Raw genomic sequence first — 22,530 nt, 5'->3', positions numbered from 1 at the left:
GTATCAATTCTAACAACTGCCTTTAATGAAACCCAGAGATTATGTTCAGCAGGAACAAAGGTAAGAAATGTATCAATTAAATGTATCAGGTTAGAACAGTTTAGAGTCGGCGAAACCCCCTCGCAGAGCTGCTTTAGAAGGTGAAAAATTACACTTTACACTTCAATATTAGAAAAACCTCAACAATTAGAAAATAGAAAGTAATTGAAAAAAAGTCGTTATTTCTGATGATCTATCTGAAAACAACTATTTGTTTGAAGGTGAACAGCTCATTTAACCCCCTTATCAAACTGATAAGATTGCAGATACAATATAAGAAGTAAAGCAAGACTTAACTTCATAAAATGAAGATTGGATATGCTTTCCCATAAATAGCCCGATATCTCACCTTTATTCCAGACAGCATGACTGTTACAATATAGCAATCAGGAAGCAGCAGAGCTCGAACCACACTACCGTCTCTCACATGCTCAATGATGGCTGCAAAATAAGGAGGTACTTCAACTAGTAGTAGATAAACATGTCCTCTTTTTACAGATCTCTGCTGCAGGGTAATAAGATTACTGAACTTAATGGGCAAGTGCATAAAGTTAGGCACTGACTGTTCTGAAAGTTTAAGTCAATGGATAGAGGGATTCACCCTGTAGCCTAACCAATACCCATGCAGCTTTACCAGGACTTAAGCTCTTGATTAATTAATATTAATATATTAATTAATATTGCTTTAGTACACTGGGGAAAGTTCCCAATATATAATTCTGTAATGTCTTTTGTGTGCACCTGCAAAGTGAATGCTTTAATTAGTATCTAATTCTGGTTATATATGGGCAGCTAGGCCAACACAGTGCCTGTCAGTTCAGAGACAAAAGCAAGCATATACCAGCAGCTGCTTCTCTTTAGCCTTTAAAAGTAAATGCAAGCATGTGTAGGTGCATGAGTGAGTAAGACAAACTTCAGTTTTAACTGTACAGTTCAGTGTAAAAATAAAACCTGGGTAAATAGATAAGCTGTGCAATAAAATATTTCAAACAGTTTGCCAAAAATGGCATCTGTAAAGGCTGGAGTGAGCGGATGTCTAACATAATAGCCAGAACACTACTTCCTGCTTTTCAGCTCTCTTAACTCCTGAGTTAGTCAGCGAATTGAAGGGGAGGGCACATGGGACAAATTCAGTGAGTTTGCAATTGATCCTCAGAATTCAGCTCAGATTCAAAAGCAAACAGTTAAGGCTCAAGTCACTGATTGGTTACTGCCTGTTAACTAATCAATGGAAACCAAGAGAGCTGAAAAGCAATAAGTAGTGGTCTGGCTATTATGTTAGACATCCAGTCACTCAAGCCTTTATACATTACATGTCTGCTAACTATATTAGGAACATTTTTTACTTTGCACAGCATATTTTTCTCTCTCTCTCTTAGTCCGTTTGCTCCAGCGGGGAGCATAGGGCCTCAACGACACTCCTCCAACGAACTCGGTTCGCAGCGGTCTTCTTCAGCTGAGCCCATGTCCATCCGGCTGCCTTCATTTCAGCCTCCATGCACCTCCTCCATGTCTGTCTTGGCCGGCCAACTTTTCTTTTCCCTTGTGGGTTCCACTCAAGAGCTTGCCTTGTGATGTTGTCAGAACTTTTTCTGAGGGTGTGGCCTATCCAGCCCCACTTTCTTCTTCTGATTTCTCGGTCAATGGAGATCTGTTTTGATCTTTTCCATAGGCTGATGTTGGAAGTTTTCTCTGGCCATCTGATGTGTAGGATGTGTCGTAGGCAGCGGTTGATGAAGGTTTGGAGCTTACTTGTGGTTGTCATGGTCAGTCTCCAGGTTTCCGAACCATAAAGCAAGACTGCTTTCACATTGGTGTTAAAAATACGAATTTTGGTTTGTTGTGAAAGGGCAGTGGAGTTCCAGATGGGACGTAAGGTGTTAAATGCATGTCTGGCTTTGTTGATACGGCTCCTGATGTCCTCATCTGCTCCTCCATCCTTGCTTACTACGCTGCCCAGGTAGACAAACTTGTCCACGTCCTTAATGTCAACTCCTTGCAGCTGGATTTGATCTTGCTGCTGGTTGTTAATCCTCATGGTTTCTGTTTTGTTAGTGTTGATCTTGAGGCCAGTTTTTGCTGCTTCCTCTGATAGACGTGTGAGTTTCTGCTGTGCATCTTGTTGTCTGTGCGACAGGAGGCTGACATCATCTGCAAAGTCTAGGTCCTCCAAGATTTTAGTGAAGGACCAGTGGATTCCTGTGTTGGCATTTTGTGTAGAACTCTTCATAATCCAGTCTACTACCAACAGGAAGATGGTTGGTGACAACATGCAGCCTTGTCTCACCCCCGTCCGCACTTCAAAAGGCTCTGTCATTTTTCCTTTATGCACAACCTGGCATGTGGAGTTGTTGTAAAGTTGTTTGATAATGGAGATGAATTTTGGTGGTATCCCATAATGTGCCATAAGTTTCCAGACGACCTCTCTATCTACGCTATCAAAGGCCTTCTCAAAGTCTACAAAGATTGTGTAAAGTGGAGACAGCATATTTACCCAGTTTTTATTTTTATGATGAACAATTCCTTTAATAACCTTTGTATCTGATGGACTAGCTTACCTGCTGATGTGTGCGCCCAAGGCAGAGATATGCTAAGTGGATAAAGATGGCTTTTTGTCAAGTTTAGCGCATAACCCCATTCCCAAAACAAATATACAGAATGCCTTCTTCCCATCAGACTAGTTAACCCTATAACAATTTCAACTGTCCCATATTACCTATCTTACCATTAACAGGCTTCTGATGCATGGAGTCCACAAAGTGTCTGGGGTTTTCTATTGTGTATTTAATGTCTCGTACAGTTTGAGACCCAGTTCCTTCACTCCAAACTCCCTTCTTTGCTGATCTTGCTTGTTCTTCAAGTTCTGCCAGTCTGCTTTGCTCAGGACTGAAGTATGAAAATGGGTTCTCATGTCATTTTATCAGTACAGATATTATTGAGAATTACTTGTCACTGTTTATTTACAGATTAATTTGGACATAGCGAACATGAGCAGAATGTGCACAATTTTTTTTAAATACTTGCCCTAGATAATCTTGCAAGACAGTTTATACTGATACAGGTATAGGACCTATTATCCAGAATGCTCGGGACCTGGTGTTTTCTGGTTAACAGATCTTTCCGTAATTTGGATGGTCATACCATATGACTAGTAGAAAACCATGTAAACATTAAATAAACCCAATAGGCTGGTTTTGCTTCCAATAAGGATTAATTGTATCTTAGTTTGGATCAAGTACAAGGTACTGTTTTATTATTACAGAGATAAAGGAAATTATTTTTAAAGATTTGGATTATTCTGATAAAATGGAGTCTACGGGAGACAGCCATTCCATAATTCGGAGCGGGTTTCCTGAAACCGGATCCCATACCTGTACAATGAAAAGCAAGTTGTTGCAAAAACACACATTCTATCTTTACTCAAGTATATCTTGCTCCCATTTGATCTATAGATATCATTTCCAATGAGCTATACACCAAGGAAAATATATTTATACTAGTTAATATATAAAGCAATTTATATTTACACAACCTTATGTGCAGACGAATGTTTTTAAAGTGCAGCTATAAGGTAGTTCAATAGCTATTGCCAGGTAGGCCTATGGCAAGAGGTTTTCAGTTAATCAGGTATGGTAGACAAACAGGATAGAATGGAGTAAGTAGGGCTTAACGAATATAATTCCCTTAAATATACAGTAAAGTTTAAAATCATGACTTGCGTACCAGAGTTTGTTCTCATAACTACCATTTTAATAAAAACAATCTTGGTACATTTCTTCAGCTGGGGTGTTCTTTACAAATAGCAATTTATGCCCTAAAGGGATTCTGCTGCTATAATCTATGCAAACAGCAGCAGAGGCACACAATACAATCTTCCACAAACAAAAAGAAATGTTTTGTTATTTTCCGAAGTAAAAAGAAGTTAAAATAACCTCTGCAGGGAACATGAAATCTATAACAACGTATTTGCTGAATTATTTAGACTAGAAGTTATTAAAAGAAAAAGCGTTGTGCAAAAGGTTGGCCATTCTGTCAAAGACCTTCTCCAAACATACTTTTAGTCATTGCAGCCAGAATTTAGTCTTTTCATCAAACCAGACCTATTGGAAGCAAAATGTCTAACTAAATGTTGTATTGCATAACTGAAATATGTACTTTTGTGAAGAGATTTCAGGTTCATGTTTAAGGATTCCCATAGACCAATGGGTGAAAAAATTGCCCCGTTAAAAAAAAGGTCGTCCATAGACCAATGCATTTTGGCAAATTTATGCAGTTTTGTGAATTTATGGTAAAGGAAAAGAGGTCAAATTCGCCCTTCACTAATGACCCATTACAGAGTTGTTGGTGCATGCATTAAGCATCCACCAAACCTTCCCGCAAGTCATTGACTGTTCCCCTTACCTTCCATTTGTTAATAGAAATGGTATGACCCCCAATACTTTAAGGGTAAGGGCACACGGGGAGATTCATCGCCCTGGCGACAATTCGTCTCTTCTTCGGGGCGACAATTTCCCAGAACTGCCTTCCCCTACCTTCCCACCCGCTATAATGAGAAAAATCGCCAGCGGTATGGCACTCGTGGCGCTTCTATTTCCAAGGTTGCCCATAGTTTCCTCATGCGGCAACTTCAGAAAACAAAAATGCGCGAGTGCCATACCACTGGCGATTTTTCATTATAGCTGGCAGGAAGGTAGGGGAAGACAGTTCGGGAAATCTTCGCAACTCAGAAGGGGCGATTTGTCGATGGGACGACTAATCTCCCCGTGTGCCCTTACTCTTAAAGGGATACTGTCATGAAAAAACATGTTTTTTCCAAAACACATCAGTTAATAGTGCTGCTCCAGCAGAATTCTGCACTGAAATCCACCAAAAGAGCAAACAGATTTTTTTATATTAAATTTTGAAATCCGACATGGGGCATTTTGTCAGTTTCCCAGCTGCCCCAGTCATGTGACTTGTGTCTGCACTTTAGGATGGAATTACTTTCTGGTAGGGTGTTATTTCTCCTACTTAATGTAACAATGTGTCTCAGTGGGAATTGGCTCAGTGGGTTCTTATATCTTCCAGGGAGCTGTTATCTTGTGTTAGGGAGCTGCTATCTCATTACCTTCTCATTGTTCTGTTAGGCTGCTGGGGGGGGGGAAGGGGGCGATATCACTCTAACTTGCAGTAAAGAGTGATTGAAGTTTATCAGAGCACAAGTCACATGACTGGAGGCAGCTGGAAAATTGACACTCTCTAGCCCCATGTCAGATTTCAAAATTGAATATAACAAAATCTGATCTTTTGAAAAATGGATTTCAGTGCAGAATTCTGCTGGAGCAGCACTATTAACTGATGCGGTTTCAAAAAAACATGTTTTCCCTTGACATGATTTCTTTAAATCATTCAATTTTCAGATCCACACTGTGGAGGATATTCAGTAATCTGAGAGCTGCCGTTGGCTGACCTTGGCTGTTGAGTTTTAAAGGGGCTGTCCACCTTCCAAACACTTTCAATTCAGTTGTTTTGAGATTGTTCATCATTAACAGTTTTTTTTTTTTCAATTATTTTCCATCTTTTATTTTACCTGACTCTGGTGTTTCAGTCTGGCAGCTCAGTTATCCAGGAACAGATTCATCTAGTGGACACTGCTAGTGGACACTGCTAGTGGACACTGCTAGTGGACACTGCTAGTGGACACTGCTAGTGGACACTGCTAGTGGACACTGCTAGTGGACACTGCTAGTGGACACTGCTAGTGGACACTGCTAGTGGACACTGCTAGTGGACACTGCTAGTGGACACTGCTAGTGGACACAGCTAGTGGACACATCTAGGCGATTTTGCAATAATGCATTACTATCTGTATAATTATATGTATGCAGACATAAGGTAACCAAGGATTCCAGAAAACTGCATTGTGTTAGTCACAGTAGCAAGTGCTGTCCAAGCTTGTCAGTTATGAAACAGTTGCTTCCTAAAAGCTGTCACAAAGAGCAGAAGACTGCCTGTATGTGCTCTGTAGGGCCCTTTCTATGTACTGTAACAGCACATGAAAGCACTATCATTACAGTGGAGAGACTGCATCAAGAACATAAAAAGGATGGTCAGACAGCATGTCATGCCTCCAGCCTAAGCTGTCACCATACTGTTGTATTTCATTGCTCCTTTGACAACTCCCTCCGCTGGACACTTGCTGTAATTGCGCAAGGCCACTTCCTGTATTTGTTCTGCACCTCCACATGGCTTATAGCAGAACAGCATTTGAACTAATCAGGCTACCATACTCCCAACATGTGACCTAAAACAGTGCCTTGTGGGAGCTAGGACTCCATGTTACAGTCCATACTGTGGAAGAAGCACACCGTTTCATCTCTTCCTCATGGTAGCATCGTTGGGAAGCAAATTGTTGCACCAAATCACCTCCACAGCTGCCAGCACCCCAAGAGAGATATTGCTGCAGAGACATTTCATGCCAGTCAGTGCTTTGATGCTGCAGTTATGTTAATTTTTACATGTTTTATATAGTTAATTGCATAACATACTTATTCAATATTCTGTTTGTATTACAGTTTCACCTCTCCACTCAGCTCTTTATCTATTCCACTTGCCTATCCAGTAAAATCTACAGACTCCAAGCTCAGTCGCTTTATTGGATTGTGGGGAGGTTTAGCTGCATGTCGAACTATACACTGCCCCAGGGTAATACATAGAGAGGACAGAACACAGCAAATGGTTTGGTATACCAAACAGTTCTTCACATTATAGTCCATTATCTATTCCTACAAAAACTCTGCTACAGATTGTTACATTACCCAGTCCAGCATATTGCCATTTTCCTGCTGTTTGGTGTAGGCAAAAGTCATGATCCATTTCTGGTTTTTATACTTGTCAACTCACCAGGTCTATGTCACTGGCAGCTCAACATGTATTCATGCAACCCACTAATACATTTGAATCAACATTTGGAAACAAACTGATCTACACAGTTCTAACTATGCAGTGAAATGATATCCAAAGAAGTGAATTATGCAATTACTTTTGTCTGTTAACTGCGGTTTCTCTCAGTCAAGCATCTCCTACAGCCAAATGTCTACTTATTAACACTGTTAGAAGTCTCTCAAGCACATTACTGCTGAATGACATTACCGTACAATTTGTGTGTGGAGAAATAACCCTAAGGCAAAACAGACCAAACAAGTTAAATTGCAGTTGACAAGGGGTTAAAGGAATTGTTCAGTGTAAAAATAAAAACTGGGTAGTTAGGCAAAAATGTAATGTATAAAGGCTGGTGTGACTGGATGTGTAACATAATAACCAGAACACTACTTTCTGCTTTTCAGCTCTCTTTGTTTAAACCGACTGGTTACCAGGCAGTAACCAATCAGAGACTTGAGGGGGAGGCCACATGGGTCATATCTGTTGCTTTTGAATCTGCTGAATGCTGAGGATCAATTGCAAACTCACTGAACAGATATGTAACATGTGGCCCCCCCTTCAAGTCGCTGACTAGCTCAGAGCTATAGAGCTGAAAAGCAGGAAGTAGTGTTCTGGTTATTATGTTACACATCCAGTCACTCCAGCCTTTATACATTACATTATTGGCTAACTATATTAGTAACATTTTTTATTTTGCACAGCCTTTTTGCACAGTTTTTATTTTCACACTGAACTGTTCCTTTAATGAGACAATGAAATAACTGTCTTGTCCTGTCCCTGCACTATGCTGTCCTGTCTTGCAGGAGTTGCATATTTTTGCACTTTTTGTCTATTGTACATCTATGTTGTGTTGTGTAGCACCATGGTCCTAGAGGAACGTTGTTTTGTTTCACTGTGTACTGTACAAACTTATATGGATGAAATGACAAACTCACTCTTGACTTGACTCTTGAAAACACAACTCTCTATTTAAAAGGCCATATCATGTCTTGTTTATTATACAGATACATTTATTTAGCTGCTAATTATGCCATTTAAAGTAAAAAAAACGTTGGGCAGCACAGTGCCTCAGCAGTAAGCACTTCTGCCTTGCAGTGATGTGGTCCTGAGGTAAATAGTCTGAGCACTAGATTGTAAGCTCCTCTGGGTCAGAGTCTGATGTGAATGATTACCAACCTCTAGAAAGCATTGCTTACATGTGGCAATATTTTATTTGCCATTTATAGAAAGAGTTCACAGTGCTGAAACAAGATACTTAAGGTAGCAGTCAGGATTTACACAAATACATTAGACTGCTAGATGAGATGTCTGAATACAATTAGTTCACACTAAATACATCTATATAGCCATGTGATAGTTTATTGTCACTCTTCAGCTACACCCTGAGAATATTCTAACACTTTATATACTATGTAATAGGCAAAATGAGAGTTAAATAATAGATTCACCATCTATTACAGTTGTGAAAACTGTTGTTAAAAGCAGCACAGATTTGAAGAACCATGGATAAGTATAAAAAAAACTGCTAATGGTTACTTTAACCATAAACCAACATTTATTAATTCAATAAAAATCAAACATGTACAATACAAACAAAATATATTCATCTTATTAATTTTATCCTACACTAAACCTAGCTGACACAAACTGTCTATATTTTGCAATTTTGGCTGTTAGTGTACTACACTGCTATGTGGATATATGAGCCAAATCAGTCTTGGACTAGCAATGTAGTAAACTAAAGGAGGCCATACACAGCGAGATTTGCTTATTTCGCGATGTCGCCTGATGTCCCCACACACAGGCCGACACGGTCTGTCAGCAGCTTTTATCGCGTATGGGGGCCTTAAGGGTTAGAGGCACTATAAATGATCAAACGAGAAAACAGACCACATGTCCAACAAATGACAATTATGTGGTACTTGACTGCAATGCTAATGAAAGAAAAACATGGAACTCTGATGGAGGATTACAGCATAAGCCACTATACAATGAAATAGGCTGCTAAATTTAACTTGGATAACATTTTAATGGGCGATTTTAGAAGTTAGCACACATTAAAAAGTTTTGTTTTATTCTCAGGTACAGCCACCTATAATGGTGAAATTAATTCAGCCACCTATCATGGCGGAATTAATTCATAGTTATATGTGGACATCTCACAATATTCTCCAGTGTTTGTGAACACAGTGTTGTTTAGCCCCAGAAGCAAGCCTCCCAATGTGCTCCGAACTACAATATTTATAAGGACACATGCTTACGTGTTAGCTCGTACTCCTTCACGTCGTGAGGCCAGTCCTTCAGCAACAAGTGACTCAGCAATGTTCTCTCCACTGGTATCTGAACAGAAAATGAAGTCCTTAAACATAAGCTGCACTTAAAGACCAGCATATACAAGACATATAACAATGGCTTCAGTATAAACTCTGTCTCCTAGTATATGCTTTTCTAACAACAGCCATTAAGTCAATGGCATGTCAAATTTAGCAAATTCAGCTTCCTTTCAACTATCCTACTACTAGCTGCAGACCAGCAGGGTTTTTAAAGATGAGCAGAAAAAAGGATAAGTCCATTACTGCCAAGAAATCCTACACTAATAACCTCCCATGACACATTGTGGTTAAAGAGAGCCTGGTTAGAAATCCATAAAAAAATCAATTACACTAATCCAAGTACACACTACAATTAAACCAAACTGTTCAGTCATTGTGAATAATCAACAGCAACATGTACTGCTAATATGTCAGATAGAAAAACGCTGATTGGCTTTAAATACTTAATACTACCAGTGGGATTGGGGGAAAAGGCTGCTTCTTTGATAAATGGATTACTGGAATAGAGCTTTACAGCGCACTATCCGCCAATAAATAATCTTCAAAAAAGTATGAGATTTAATGTTTTAAAGCTCTTATTTATATATTTTAAAAGCATTCACTGTAGATTTTCCAACATAATTCTTTTAACTAAGCCCTAATAGTTTTAAAAAACAATTTAAAAAGTTACTGATGTTTTGCATTTTGCCATTTATAAAGTCCAAAACAAACAAGATATTTTATTAAAAAAAAATCTTTCTTCAAAAATCATTTTAAAAAGATAAGTATACAGACCACATGGTATTCCGCCTAAAGAAGTACTAACCTTTTCCCAGGTAAACCATGCCATATTCTCTCCCCTGAGGAGTCTTGTATTCAACAGTGAAGCAAACCTCCTTCCCAATCAGTTTTTTCCTCAGGAACTCCCGGGCAGGAAAGGCCCAAGGCTGCAATAGAAGATAATGAACAAGACTGAGGGTTTTTAAGGCAGATGAAATGTTGTGTGAAAAGATGTCCGTGGTCCAGCATATCTGTTTAGTAAATTGACAGATTTCTGCAAATATCATAAAATTATATATTAACACTGATTCATTTGGTAATTACTCTTTAATAAGCCAGAAAAGTGATACAAATGCATGAAATTTTGATATATGCATGCAAGGGACACACAATGTGTATGTATAATTTCTGTAATTTGGGTCACATTACAGCTATAAAACAAAAGATTTTTGCCTTCCACTTGGATTTATACTTCATTTTTAGCAAGCATTGTCGAATTGAATGTCTGTGTTAAAGGGGATCCGTCACCCAAAAAAAAAAAAAGTTTGGGAACCCCTCTTAATTCTTTGTTTATCATTGGCTGAGCTTTCAAAGTAGCAACCTCCTGTGAATATATAACATGCCTTATGGAAACAGTAGTATTTCAGCAATATGCTTCATAAAAAAATTAAACCGGTGCATAAATTTGGACACCCCAACAGAGATATTACATCAATACTTAGTTGAGCCACCTTTTGCAAATGTAACAGCCTCTAGACACCTCCTATAGCCTTTGATGAGTGTCTGGATTCTGGATGGAGGCATTTTTGACCATTCGTCCATACAAAATCTCTCCAGTTTAGTTAAATTTGATGGCTGCCTAGCATGGATAGCCTGCTTCAAATCATCCCATAGATTTTGATGATATTCACGTCAGGGGATTGGGACGGCCATTCCAGAATATTGTACTTCTCACTCTGCATAAATGCCGTTGTAGATTTCCAAGTGTGTTTAGGGTCATTGTCCAACCCCTGCGTAACTTTAACTTTGTGACTGATGCTTGAACATTATCCTGAAGAATTTGTTGATATTGGGTTGAATTCATCCGACCCTCGACTTTAACAAGGGCCCTAGTCCCTAAACTAGCCCCGCAGCATGATGGAACCTCCACCAAATTTGACAGTAGGTGGCAGGTGTTTTTCTTGGAATGCGGTGTTCTTCTGCCATGCAAAGCACTTTTTGTTATGACCAAATAACTACATTTTTGTCTCATTAGTCCAAAGCACTTTGTTCCAAACTGACTGTGGAACTGGTCATACAAGCAACTGTTTGTGGTGTGAATGCAAAAAGGGCTTCTTTCTCATCACCCTGCCATACAGATGTTTCTTTGTGCAAATTGAGCTGAATTGTGGAATGATGTACAGATACACCATCTGCAGCAAGATGTTCTTGCAGGTCTTTGGAGGTGATCTTTGGGTTGTCTGTAACCATCCTCCCAATCCTCCGCATATGCCACTCCAGTATTTTTCTTGGCCTGCCAGACCTGGGTTTTACAGCAACTGTGCCTGTGGCCTTCCATTTCCCGATTACATTCCTTATACTTGAAAAGGACAGTTTAAACCTCTGAGATAGCTTTTTGTAGCCTTCCCCTAAACCATGATACTAAACAATCTTTGTTTTCAGAACTTTTGAGAGTTGCTTTGAGGATCCTATGCTGTCACTCTTCAGAGGAGATTCAAACAGAAGCACAACTTGCAATTGGCCACCTTAAACACCTTTTCTCATGATTGGACACCTGCCTATGAAGTTCAAGGCTAAACAAGCTAATCCAACCAATTTGGTGTTGCCAGTAATCAGTATTGAGCAGTTACATGCATTCAAATTAGCAAAATTAAAAGGGTACCCACATTTTTGCACAGCCAGTTTTTCACAGATTTAATGTCATACAACGGAATACTGCTTCACTAAAAATCTTTGTTTAGAAAACAGCCCAGTACAGAGATGTTCCTTGGAAATTAAAGACATACCACTGGTATCTTTTTTGTTGAAAGGGGACTAAATTAGTATGCAGGCTGAGAGGGGTTACCAAACTTTTTCATATGACTGTACATATATAATGACATAGTGGAAAAATTTAAACAATGCTCATTTTAGAACTAAACTGGCCGAACTGTTAAGTTTTTGTGTGTAGCCCATTCTATAAGAATATTTTTACATTCAGGAAAATGCGTTTTGGCAATGGACAGCAGAGGGTGCTGAAGGTACACCAAGACCACAAGCTTTCCAGTGCCTTAAAACGAAAAACACACCAAAATTTGCCAACAATTACTTTAGCTGTATGTTCTGGTTAAATTCTAGTGAACATTTCCCCATGTAATAAGGGTGTAGGTTTACCACAGCTACAAAATGCAGATATAAGGGTACATATTTCAGAAAAGTCAGTTTTACAAAGACAGTGGTCCCGGGTATTAAAAAAACATCCAAAACAGAGATGTTTGTTTTCTTTGCTTGATTAAACACAATTGATTTTGGATTAGCAGCAGTTCTTGTCTTTCTTACAAATGACTTTCCTTAACAACTTAATTTTTTTTTTACCCGCCGGGTGGATTCGGGATCACACTTTCTAATTACGGCAATATATTTTCAGCTAGGTTAGTTTGCAGAATCTCGAGGTGTCATTACAGGATAAATCTAAATCTATAGTTTATACAAATAAGTTTGTAGGCAAAGATTCTGAGCTGCGCAACACTTAGCAGGCCACACTGGCCGAGGGGGTGGATAAACGAATTGATATATATTATACCAATTACAGAAGCGTCAGTTTGTTCTTGGATTACTTTGGTAACGATTCTACCCCCAGGAGGGCTGTGACTTGGGAGACCTTAAACCAAGAACAAAGTGCAATGTTTTATAGCCTCGTGTAAGGGGCACCAAAAGCCTGGCATGTTAAGTAAGGCTAGCAGTATCATACAAGCCCTGCAGAGAAGCCGGTCATGTATCTAAATTGACTGTTGAAGTCTTTGCAGCCAAGTGTACATGAAACAAACGTAAAATTATATATTGTATGGAGCCAAAGGAACAATTCGGATCAAGTGGGAAATTTTGCACCTAAGCAGTAACCTGTGGCAACCAGTCAAATTTTTGCTTTCATCGTTCGCCTGCAGGTGCCTATAAAAAGCCAGTCACTGATTTGTTGTTACGGGTAACTGTTCAGGTGCAAATTTGCCCAGTGTTTATAAATGAGCCCAAATGACTTCTAAAAAAGTAGGTCAAAGTGGTATTGTTAGAGGTTATGTGACTTACCTCATCAGGGGTGTCCTTTGAGTCTTGCTGAGATGCAGCAGCCCGGCGTGCAAGAGCTCCTGCACGGATATTACTGAGATTGATCTGCCTCTCTGGAGGTGGCCCTCCACGTGGTTGGCCCCGTACAATTATAGCACATCCTGAGAGCACCTGAAATTAGATTCGCAAAACCGGTTCAAAATGCTTTGTATAAAACATACATGTTTTAATTTAGACAAGTGTGCACATTGCCCTCAATGCATCCATTAAAAAGGTCTCCAAAGGCACCCTCTGTTCAGGCTATAACACTGAAATAATGACTCTCGGTTATGGACCCAAGATCCAGTATATGCGGACTGCTGCAAGATTTCACTCAATGCCTTGGTTGTCTTTGGCAAAAAAAACAAGAGGTGCAAAAAAAAAAAAAAAAGGTTCCTATAGTGGCAGATGTACAACTCATTGTGAGGTTGTAAACACTAACATAAGTGGAGCCATCCAATGGACAAAAATAGGAAAAGACTAAAGGCAGAAAAATCTATCAAACTTTCTTTGTTTTTGTATAGTATCACCATCACCTCATTAACATCCATTCTTAAGTCTGTTTTCAATATTTTCCGCATTAAAACTGGGCACATGCATCATCGTGTTTTAACATGTGTTAAACATGAAATATACTACAACTGCATCAAATCTATGGTCAAGATGAAAGAGTAAAGTATTTATTTTTATCTGGTAATCCGCTGGCCTGAAACTGCAGAGCAGATTTCCTCCAAGCGATCCAACCAATTCACCAGTGACCTCTCAGGCTATGAGCAAGCAACGTCCTAACCCACTTTAAACAGCAGCTTGAATATCTAGTCATAATGATTGTTCTGACTCCATTTATTGGAGCTAAAGAGGTCTTCCATCCAAAAAATGTTAGCACAGATATGGGATCCATTATCTGGAAACCTGTTACCCAGAAAGTTCAGAATTACAGAAAGGCCATCTTCCATAGACTCAATTTTAATCGAAAAATCCAAAACTTTACAAATTATTTCCTTTATTTTTCTGTAATAAAACACTACCTTCTCCCAACCAAGATGCAATAAATCCTCATTGAAAGCAAAATCAGCCTATTGGTTTTATTTAATGTTTACATGATTTTCTGGTAGACTTCAAGTATGAAGATACAAATTATGGAAAGATGTGTTATCTGGAAAACCCCAGGTCCCGAGCATTATGGATAACAGGTCCCACACCTGAATAACAAAGTAATTCTAAGGGGTCCAATATACAATAATATTAAAATAAAAATGTATGTGTAAATGTGGTTGCTATCAAAACCAGTATCTGTCTGACTTTGATTCGACACTTAGTTTAAAAAAAAAAAAAAAAAAAAAACAGCCGAGTACGACAGCGCATTATCAAAATATACATAAATGTACAATGATTCCACCCAATTAACATTTCTTTCTTCTAGGGTGGAAATGCAGGACACAATGGTTATGAAGAACTCATCTTAGGGAACTCCACAAAAACATTTTAAAAAGTTAACACAATTTCAAGCAACTTTGCAACATACATCAATTAAAAAATATGCAGACGTTTCACGATTTTTAGTGGTTTCTGACAGTTCCTTAAGCCTAGACCCCTGCTCTCCTGCTGTTATCTCGGACTACTATGCTGAGCTGGCTGACTACTGTTACTTTGTATCAACAGCCAGCTGTACTTAGCCTGCATTCTCCAAATACTCCAAATTCCGTGCACACTTGATTTCAATAAGGAACAGAACATCACAGTGCAATGCATTACGGGTTATGTAGTTCCCGCATGTGGTCTGTAAGCTGTGGAGAAGTTGTAACAATTTGTAACATCATGGTTTAGTCCCTCCTTCCCTGCCACGATTTCAAATGATGCAGAAAGAAAAAACTGTTAAACAGCTGGATTTCAGCATAGAAAATAGCATTTATTCATACTTTTTGAAGAAACCGATAACAGTGATGGGTATATTAGGGGTTTTTGTGTTATGTGGGTCTCTATCAAATTTTGGTTTGGAAGCTGGAGTTCCCCTTTAAGAATATTTCTCATACCCTTGTAGTATCAAAATTGGAATTGCACAGTTTTGTGGATTAAAATTGTAGTACTGAGTATGTAGCATGGTAAGCCAAACTCACCTATGGGAGTTTAAGAGCCAAGATTTCACAACCATGATCTGAGTTTTGAAGGCATACTACATTCCATCCTAAAGTCCATAGTTGTGGATTTGTGGTACTACTTTGTGTGTCATAAGTTACTTGATTAATAATAAATGCATGCATGTCCTGCTCTTGGTAAAAAAAAAAAAAGCACACAGTTCCAGTGTGTCTAAAAAAAATAACATGGCGTTAGACATAACAGTTTTAACAAGAATTCAATTAAACCACCATATTCAGCACCTAAAACCCAACTCCTACCCTGCCATACACAGGAAAAATCACAGGAAAAAAAATCACAGGAAAAATCATAGGGAAAAAAAGGAGGCAAAAAAGTAGTGTGCTCTCCTTTTTCAACATTAGTTCAATAAATAGGGCTTGAGCTGAACATAAGGTCTAAATGAATGTCCACTGAAATGCCCTCTGTATAAACAAATGTGTATAGAAAAAGGATCCGCACACACACTGGTTAATGCAGTCGGGGAGTATCCCCTTTTATTCAGCCACCAAACATTCAACACCCACCCTCTGTATAAACAACCCATCACCAATTAAAACCTAATATATAAAGGGCTGAAAAGACCCATAAAAAATAATCAGCATCACATGCATTTAAACATAATATAGTGTTTGCATGCACTTTTTGTTCAGGAACACTGCCATAATTTGCATAAATTAATACAGCTGTACAAGCCAGGAGGCAGCCAACCCTGCGGAAAGAGTAGAGAGATGTATAGATGCTGGATAAAGCGGTACAAACTTCAAATTGAAAAGAAAAATTGCTTGTATAAAGTGGTCCTTTAGCTAGCAATTGACTCTTTAGGAGGGCATTCATTTTTAGGTCATCAGTTGATCATAAAATGTACTTCCCTTCCTAATTCCATTTTGCACAATGTGCGAACCCTGCGGAAAGAAATTTTGTACAAATCATTACACTAATAAGCAGGTTCCTAAACCTGGCAAAACATGTTTGTTCTAGCAAAAGTAAATATCACATACCCATATAGAAGCCAAGTGTATAATTAATTTTAAGGCTGAGGGCACACAGTATTGCCTCCGCTGCTCTCGGGCCTGTGTTTTTTTGCAGCCTGAGAGAAGCGGATCCGCTACCTTGAGCGCCTCCTTAAAACTGAACTGACAAGTACAGCTTGCACATCTACACAAAGCAGGGACTGGCCCAAATACACAAAAGCAGGCAATTTGTGAATGCTAGTAGAATAAAAAAAATCAACCACACCATGACATCTACCAAGTATCAGAGCCTTTCAAATTTAACATCAGGAAAGGTATCTTAGGGTGGACAGCTTTCCCAAAATTGGGGAGGGGGCTGATTGCAGACTGTAAAACTCCCAAGAACTGCTTCTTTTAGGAGCTATAGAAATCTGTCTGCAAGCCTGTATCCCCCTACACACATGGGCAGTATCATGATCTGATATAACCACAATGTCCAGTTTTTCAGAGCATGTAAAGAAAGATACTGGTCCTAATGGACAAGGGCACACAGAGTAAGTACACTTCTCATCTGCATATTTTAAAGGGACCGAGAGAAGCATACCAGCTCAAATCTGCTACACAGAGGGGAGCGTAAATCAGCCAGAGTTTTTATTCACAGGCTACTTAAAGGCAGTTTGTATAAAAACTATGCCAGCATATACAGTCCCATGATTGATAACTGTATGCTTGCGGGATTAAATTAAATGTGAAAAACTGGCTGTGTAGCCTTGTAATTTTGCTAATTTGAATGCATGTAACTGCTCAATACGGATTACTGGCAACACTAAATTGGTTGGATTAAGTCATTAAGCCTTGAACTTCATAGGCAGGTGTGTCCATTCATGAGAAAAGGTATAGTATTTAAGATGGCCATTTGCGAGTTGTGCTTCTGTTTGACTCTCCTCTGAAGAGTGACAGCATGGGATCCTCAGCTCAGCAACTCTCAAAAGATCTAAAAACAAAAATTGTTCAAGTATCACGGTTTTTATGGGAAGGCTACTAAAAGCTATCCCAGAGGTTTAAACGGTCCGTTTCAACTGTAAGGAATTTAATCAGGAAATGGAAGGCCACAGGCACAGTTGCTGTAAAACACAGGTCTAGCAGGCCAAGAAAAATACAGGAGCGACATATGCTGAGGATTGTGAGAATGGTTACAGACAACCCAAAGACTTGCAAGAACATCTTGCTGCAGATGGTGTATCTGTACATTGTTCTACAATTCAGCAGCACAATTTGCACAAAGAACATCTGTATGGCAGGGTAATAAAAAAGAAGCCCTTTCTGCACTCACACCACAAACAGTGGCCTGTAGGCAAAATCTCATTTAGACAAGCCACATTCATTTTGGAACAAAGTGCTTTGGACTGATAAGACAAAAATTAAGTTATTTGGTCATAACAAAAAACGCTTTGCATGGCGGAAGAAGAACATCTCATTCCAAGAAAAACACCTACCTACTGTCAAATTTGGTGGAGGTTCCATTATGCTGTGTGGCAGAGTGGCTAGTTCAGGGACTGGGGCACTTGTTAAAATCAAGGGTCGGATGAATTCAACCCAATATCAACAAATTCTTCAGGATAATGTTTAAACATCAGTCACAAAGTTGAAGATGCGCAGGGGCAGGATAAACAAATAAGGCAATGACCCTAAACACACAAAGGCATTCATGCAGAGGGAGAAGTATAATATTCTGGAATGGCCGTCACAGTCCCCCAACTTGAATATCATTGAAAATGGTTGTCCATGCTCGGCAGCCATTAAACTTAACTGAATTGGAGAGATTTTGTATGGACGAATAGTCAAAAATACCACCATCCATAATCCAGATACTCATCAAAGGCTATAGGAGGCGTCTAGAGGCTGTTATATTTGCAAAAGGAGGCTCAACTAAGTATTCATGTAATATCTCTGTTGGGGTCCCCAAATGTATGTACCTATCTAATTTTATGATGCATATTGCATATTTTCTGTTAATACAATAAACTTTATGTCACTGCTGAAATACTTCTGCTTCCATAAGGCATGTTATATATTAAAAGGAAGTTGCTACTTTGAAAGCTCAGCCAATGATAAACAAAACTCCCAAACTTTTTCATATGACTGTATAATTGGAGCTCAGACCACATCAGTTGCCCATTAGGATGAACGGACATAAAACATTCAGTGAAACAACCACTGTCAGTCTACATTGCCACGAGGCTGTCACCTGAGAGACTGGTCCACAACTAGTTGTGATACAAAAATGGAACGCCTTGGACAATGAAAAGGATAGCAATATGGCCCCATTAAAAGAGCCCACGTGAGAAGTTGGTCTGTGCTGTTAGAGAACCTATTAAAATTTTGAGAAAACCGATCAGATATTTACAAAGTTCATTGCCAAAATCTTAGAGCTCCTAGGAGTATACTGCTGTCAGGCCAACATTATCAGAACCCACATCAATAATGCACATATCTGGCACTGCTGGCACATCTCTACAGCAGAGCTGAGGCCAGAGCGTATATAGATTTCCGCATAGAGCAGGCCCCATTTTACCAGTGAAGTGCTCCAAGAGCATGTTTACTTATTCTGACATACTGCCAGAAGCAGCAGAAGACTTGAAAACACTTACACCCTTTTCTTCTTCTGACTGTGTAGATAGTTTTCTAACACCTTTCCACTCTTGAGGGTATTCCAAAGAAAAAGTGGGCTTTTCAATTCAGGGGAAGGCAACGTTACCTGTATTCCACACAGATATGACAAGAACTGTTAATTGGGCCCCCCCCCACACTTGGGGGAAGGTTGCTTACCTACTGCCACTCCCTTGTGTTGCACACTGTCCATATAACACACTATCAGCACTTGCATTGTCCAGCAATTGGGAGGGGGTGTTTTAATGACCCATTGATTACAACTGAAATCTCCTTACAGCTCCTGAAGTTCTACTTGCTGAAATAAAATACAAATAACTGTTGTAACTTCAGTATTAATGTCCATCAGGAAGCTAGTCTTCTACCACTTACGCCACCATTACAATTGATTGGCTCACTACAATACTCTCCTTCAGTCATCAGGAGGTTTGGCCTCGGCGCTTTTAGCTACACCTCCCGAGACTATATGATGCTTGGCAACATACCCCAAAACTCCACAGCCCCAAAACTGCAGGGATGCTTTACCTGGGACCTGCTGTTATGTGTTATGGCAGCTCTCCAGATTGCAGTCATGTCTTCTCTCATGATAACATTGTAAGTTTTTCATTTCAGCAGTTCACTTTACGTTTGCTTTAAAGACAATAACCTTAAGACTACACTGCTTAGTTTAAAATGCTGAATAAACATTTAATTTAGTAAACATGAAATAAGAGAAGATCAACAGAGAATAAGACATTAAATTCAGAACCACTGCCTGATAGATAGGCTAAGTGGGCCCAATTAACGAGACATTTAGCCACTATCTCTGCAATGCCCCAATCCTAGAATAATAATTGCAGAAACTGGAGAAGACTCAGTTTAACAGCCACAATTAAACTAAAATGCAACGACAAGTCCACAAAGAATTATTTTATTGCCCATAGGTCATGACTACAGCTGGGAATGATAACAGACTGACCTTTACAAAGCCTTGCCACTACCATAGAGACATGCCAATTTGATTCCCTTTGTTGTGAAGTAGATCTCAAGACACTCAGACAATGGGCAATGTCTCACCAATAAGTGTGAGATGAAGGTCAGTCCAACATGTTAAACAGAGAGGTCGTTGTAGAACTGCAGAAAACTTCTGCTAAGTACTTACACTCTCTTGATGATGAAAAACAAGAGCAAACTGCAAAGTTGGCGGAGATTAACATGGAACCTAATGAAGAATTAACTTGTAGAGCAGTAAAGTTATTGAAAATCCACAACAGCACTACAAAAATGTACTAAGGTAAGCAGATGCATGCATTAAAGATTGTGTACCATTTAGTAAGCAACAAGACCTGAGCACTTCTCTTCTCAAGCTTTACAACAACCAGACAGAATACCCTCCAAGCAAGAATTTATGCAAAAGAATTCAGGGGTTATATTAGTATACCACAAAAAGGTCCCACAGCTTCAGCATTGCAACATCCCATAAAATTATGTAGCCATCTGAAAAATCTGAAAAGAACAGAACAGGTGTACGAGAAGTCATAACGTATTTATAGAAATGCTAGTGAGTTGCACAAATCTTTCTGTAGCAAGATTCCCATTGCCACCAATTCTGGCATCACCGTTCAATATATAGAAATAAGTTGTATAACAGGTACAACACTGAACATCAGAAAACTAAGCCTGGGAGATCTGTAGCCAAGTTACAATTTATTATGTTGTGATGCAATTGTTTAATTGCTTTTTAACAAATATGCCTTAATTAATTTTTAAAGCAAAAATGGAAAAACTACATAAAGTTTCATAAAAGGAGATGCTAAAGTTAGTTAATAACCAAAGTAGATATTACATTTATTAGCAACATTTAAAAAAATAAAAACAATTGCTGCAGTTCCAATCTGCAGATATATCCGTGGTAAACCGTAAAATACAGAAATATATCCAAATATACTAGGATATTTAAGCAGAAATATGCATTTAAAAGAGACAACTAAATCAATGAATACATGCTAGTGTCATTTGACAATCCAAAACAAATCTATTTTGTATAATTTATGTCTGTGGGGGGGAAAAGAAAACCCTGAAGCCCACCACTCAAGCATATGTTAGAGAGAATCAGGTATGTCCATGATAAAGTTGTATAGAAAGGCAGCGTCACAAGTGAAGGTCCAGTTCATCAGGGCTTTGATACCGCTGTCATAAGGTTTTGGGAAAACAAGGAGTTAAAAGTAGTAGTGGCCTGCGGGGCTGGAGGATGAGCTGGATTAGCAGAAGATGCTGAGGAGGCAACATCTCGGAGTACTACTGGTCACTAGCCGAGGAACAGTAAGTACAGCAATAAGAATAGTGGAACCTGTTAGTTCCTACTTGGCGTGATTTCCCCTAGAGACAGTTGGTGACAAGATTCCGCTGGTACATGCCATCGTCTGCTTTAACTTGCCCACCCGATACTTCCCGTACAATGAAGACACGGCAAACATGGCAACCTCCCACTTGCACAGTTACATCCAGGCTTCGCCGTGACCACTTACTACCTGTGCCCTTGTACTTTGTCCTGACACTGCCCCCGCGTATCCATGCGGCGCCCCCTACACTCTGCTCGCAACTCGCCTCTTTACACCCCCCACACCGTGTGCAGTTGTTCACTTCCAACTCTCCCTACTCCAGCTGTTACTCTACTCTTCCAACATCCCCGAAAGCCACAGGTCGGAAGTGATTGGCCTACAACTGAAGGAAGAATCATGTGTTGTGCTCTCCTCTCACATGCCTCCTCCTCCTCTCACACTTTTCCTTCATGTGTGCACACTGCACGCTCTGATAAAGTTGCCAGCCTTGCCCTCACCTTGCCCTTTGGGCGCCTCTCTTATAAGTTGCCCTCACACACAAACCCCTCCCGCTGCTGGAACCTTTCGATTTCCTTCTATCCCATTTGCATTACTCCAACTGCTCTTAAGATCCCATATCCGTTTCTTTATTCTTTACTTATTCGCCCCTTTCCTCACCGTCTTGACGATCCCCCTCTGCAGTGCGGGTGCCACGGGTCCAGTCTGAGCCCCAGAAGATGCCATTATTGTGACGATAAAGACAGTAGCCTGTGTACACAAGGGGAATTTGGCCAAGACCTGATGTAGCTACTCGCCTCGCACTGACTGACTCAGAGAGTGATCCGCCGCCGCATAGCCGCTATTTATCAACCCGCCCCCAATACCTGACCTGCGCATGCGAATCTACAAGCTTCAGGCATATACAGCTTTCAAGATGACGCTGTGACCCAGCCCCCTAACACGTTAAGCTTCCGGGTTGCTTGTGTAGGAAGGACACGTCAGCACGTGTGCCGAGGAATTCCAAGTGTTGCTGTGTGTGTGCGCGTTTAGAAGTTGGGTATTGTCGCGCCAATTTCAGTGAAATGGGTTTAGTTTGAATCCTGCAGCACGAATGGCCAACGA

At 39.7% G+C, this 22,530-nt stretch overlaps 1 protein-coding gene across 1 annotated transcript in view; it reads right to left on the bottom strand.

Moving 5' to 3' along the window:
* snd1.S (staphylococcal nuclease and tudor domain containing protein 1 S homeolog) overlaps positions 1-22,226 on the bottom strand; it is a 408,840-nt gene extending 386,614 nt beyond the window's left edge. The window contains 6 exon segments of the mRNA NM_001086137.1: positions 389-480; positions 2,765-2,925; positions 9,222-9,300; positions 10,099-10,219; positions 13,335-13,484; positions 22,087-22,226. Of these exon segments, the coding sequence (NP_001079606.1) occupies positions 389-480; positions 2,765-2,925; positions 9,222-9,300; positions 10,099-10,219; positions 13,335-13,484; positions 22,087-22,152 (669 nt within the window). The 5' untranslated portion in view covers positions 22,153-22,226.
* Between the last annotated feature and the right edge of the window lie 304 nt (positions 22,227-22,530).

This window comes from Xenopus laevis, chromosome 3S (assembly GCF_017654675.1).
Source record: "Xenopus laevis strain J_2021 chromosome 3S, Xenopus_laevis_v10.1, whole genome shotgun sequence".
NCBI classification, from domain to species: domain Eukaryota; kingdom Metazoa; phylum Chordata; class Amphibia; order Anura; family Pipidae; genus Xenopus; species Xenopus laevis.
Note: the sequence above shows the minus strand (reverse complement) of the source record. Positions and strands in the feature narration are given on the sequence as shown.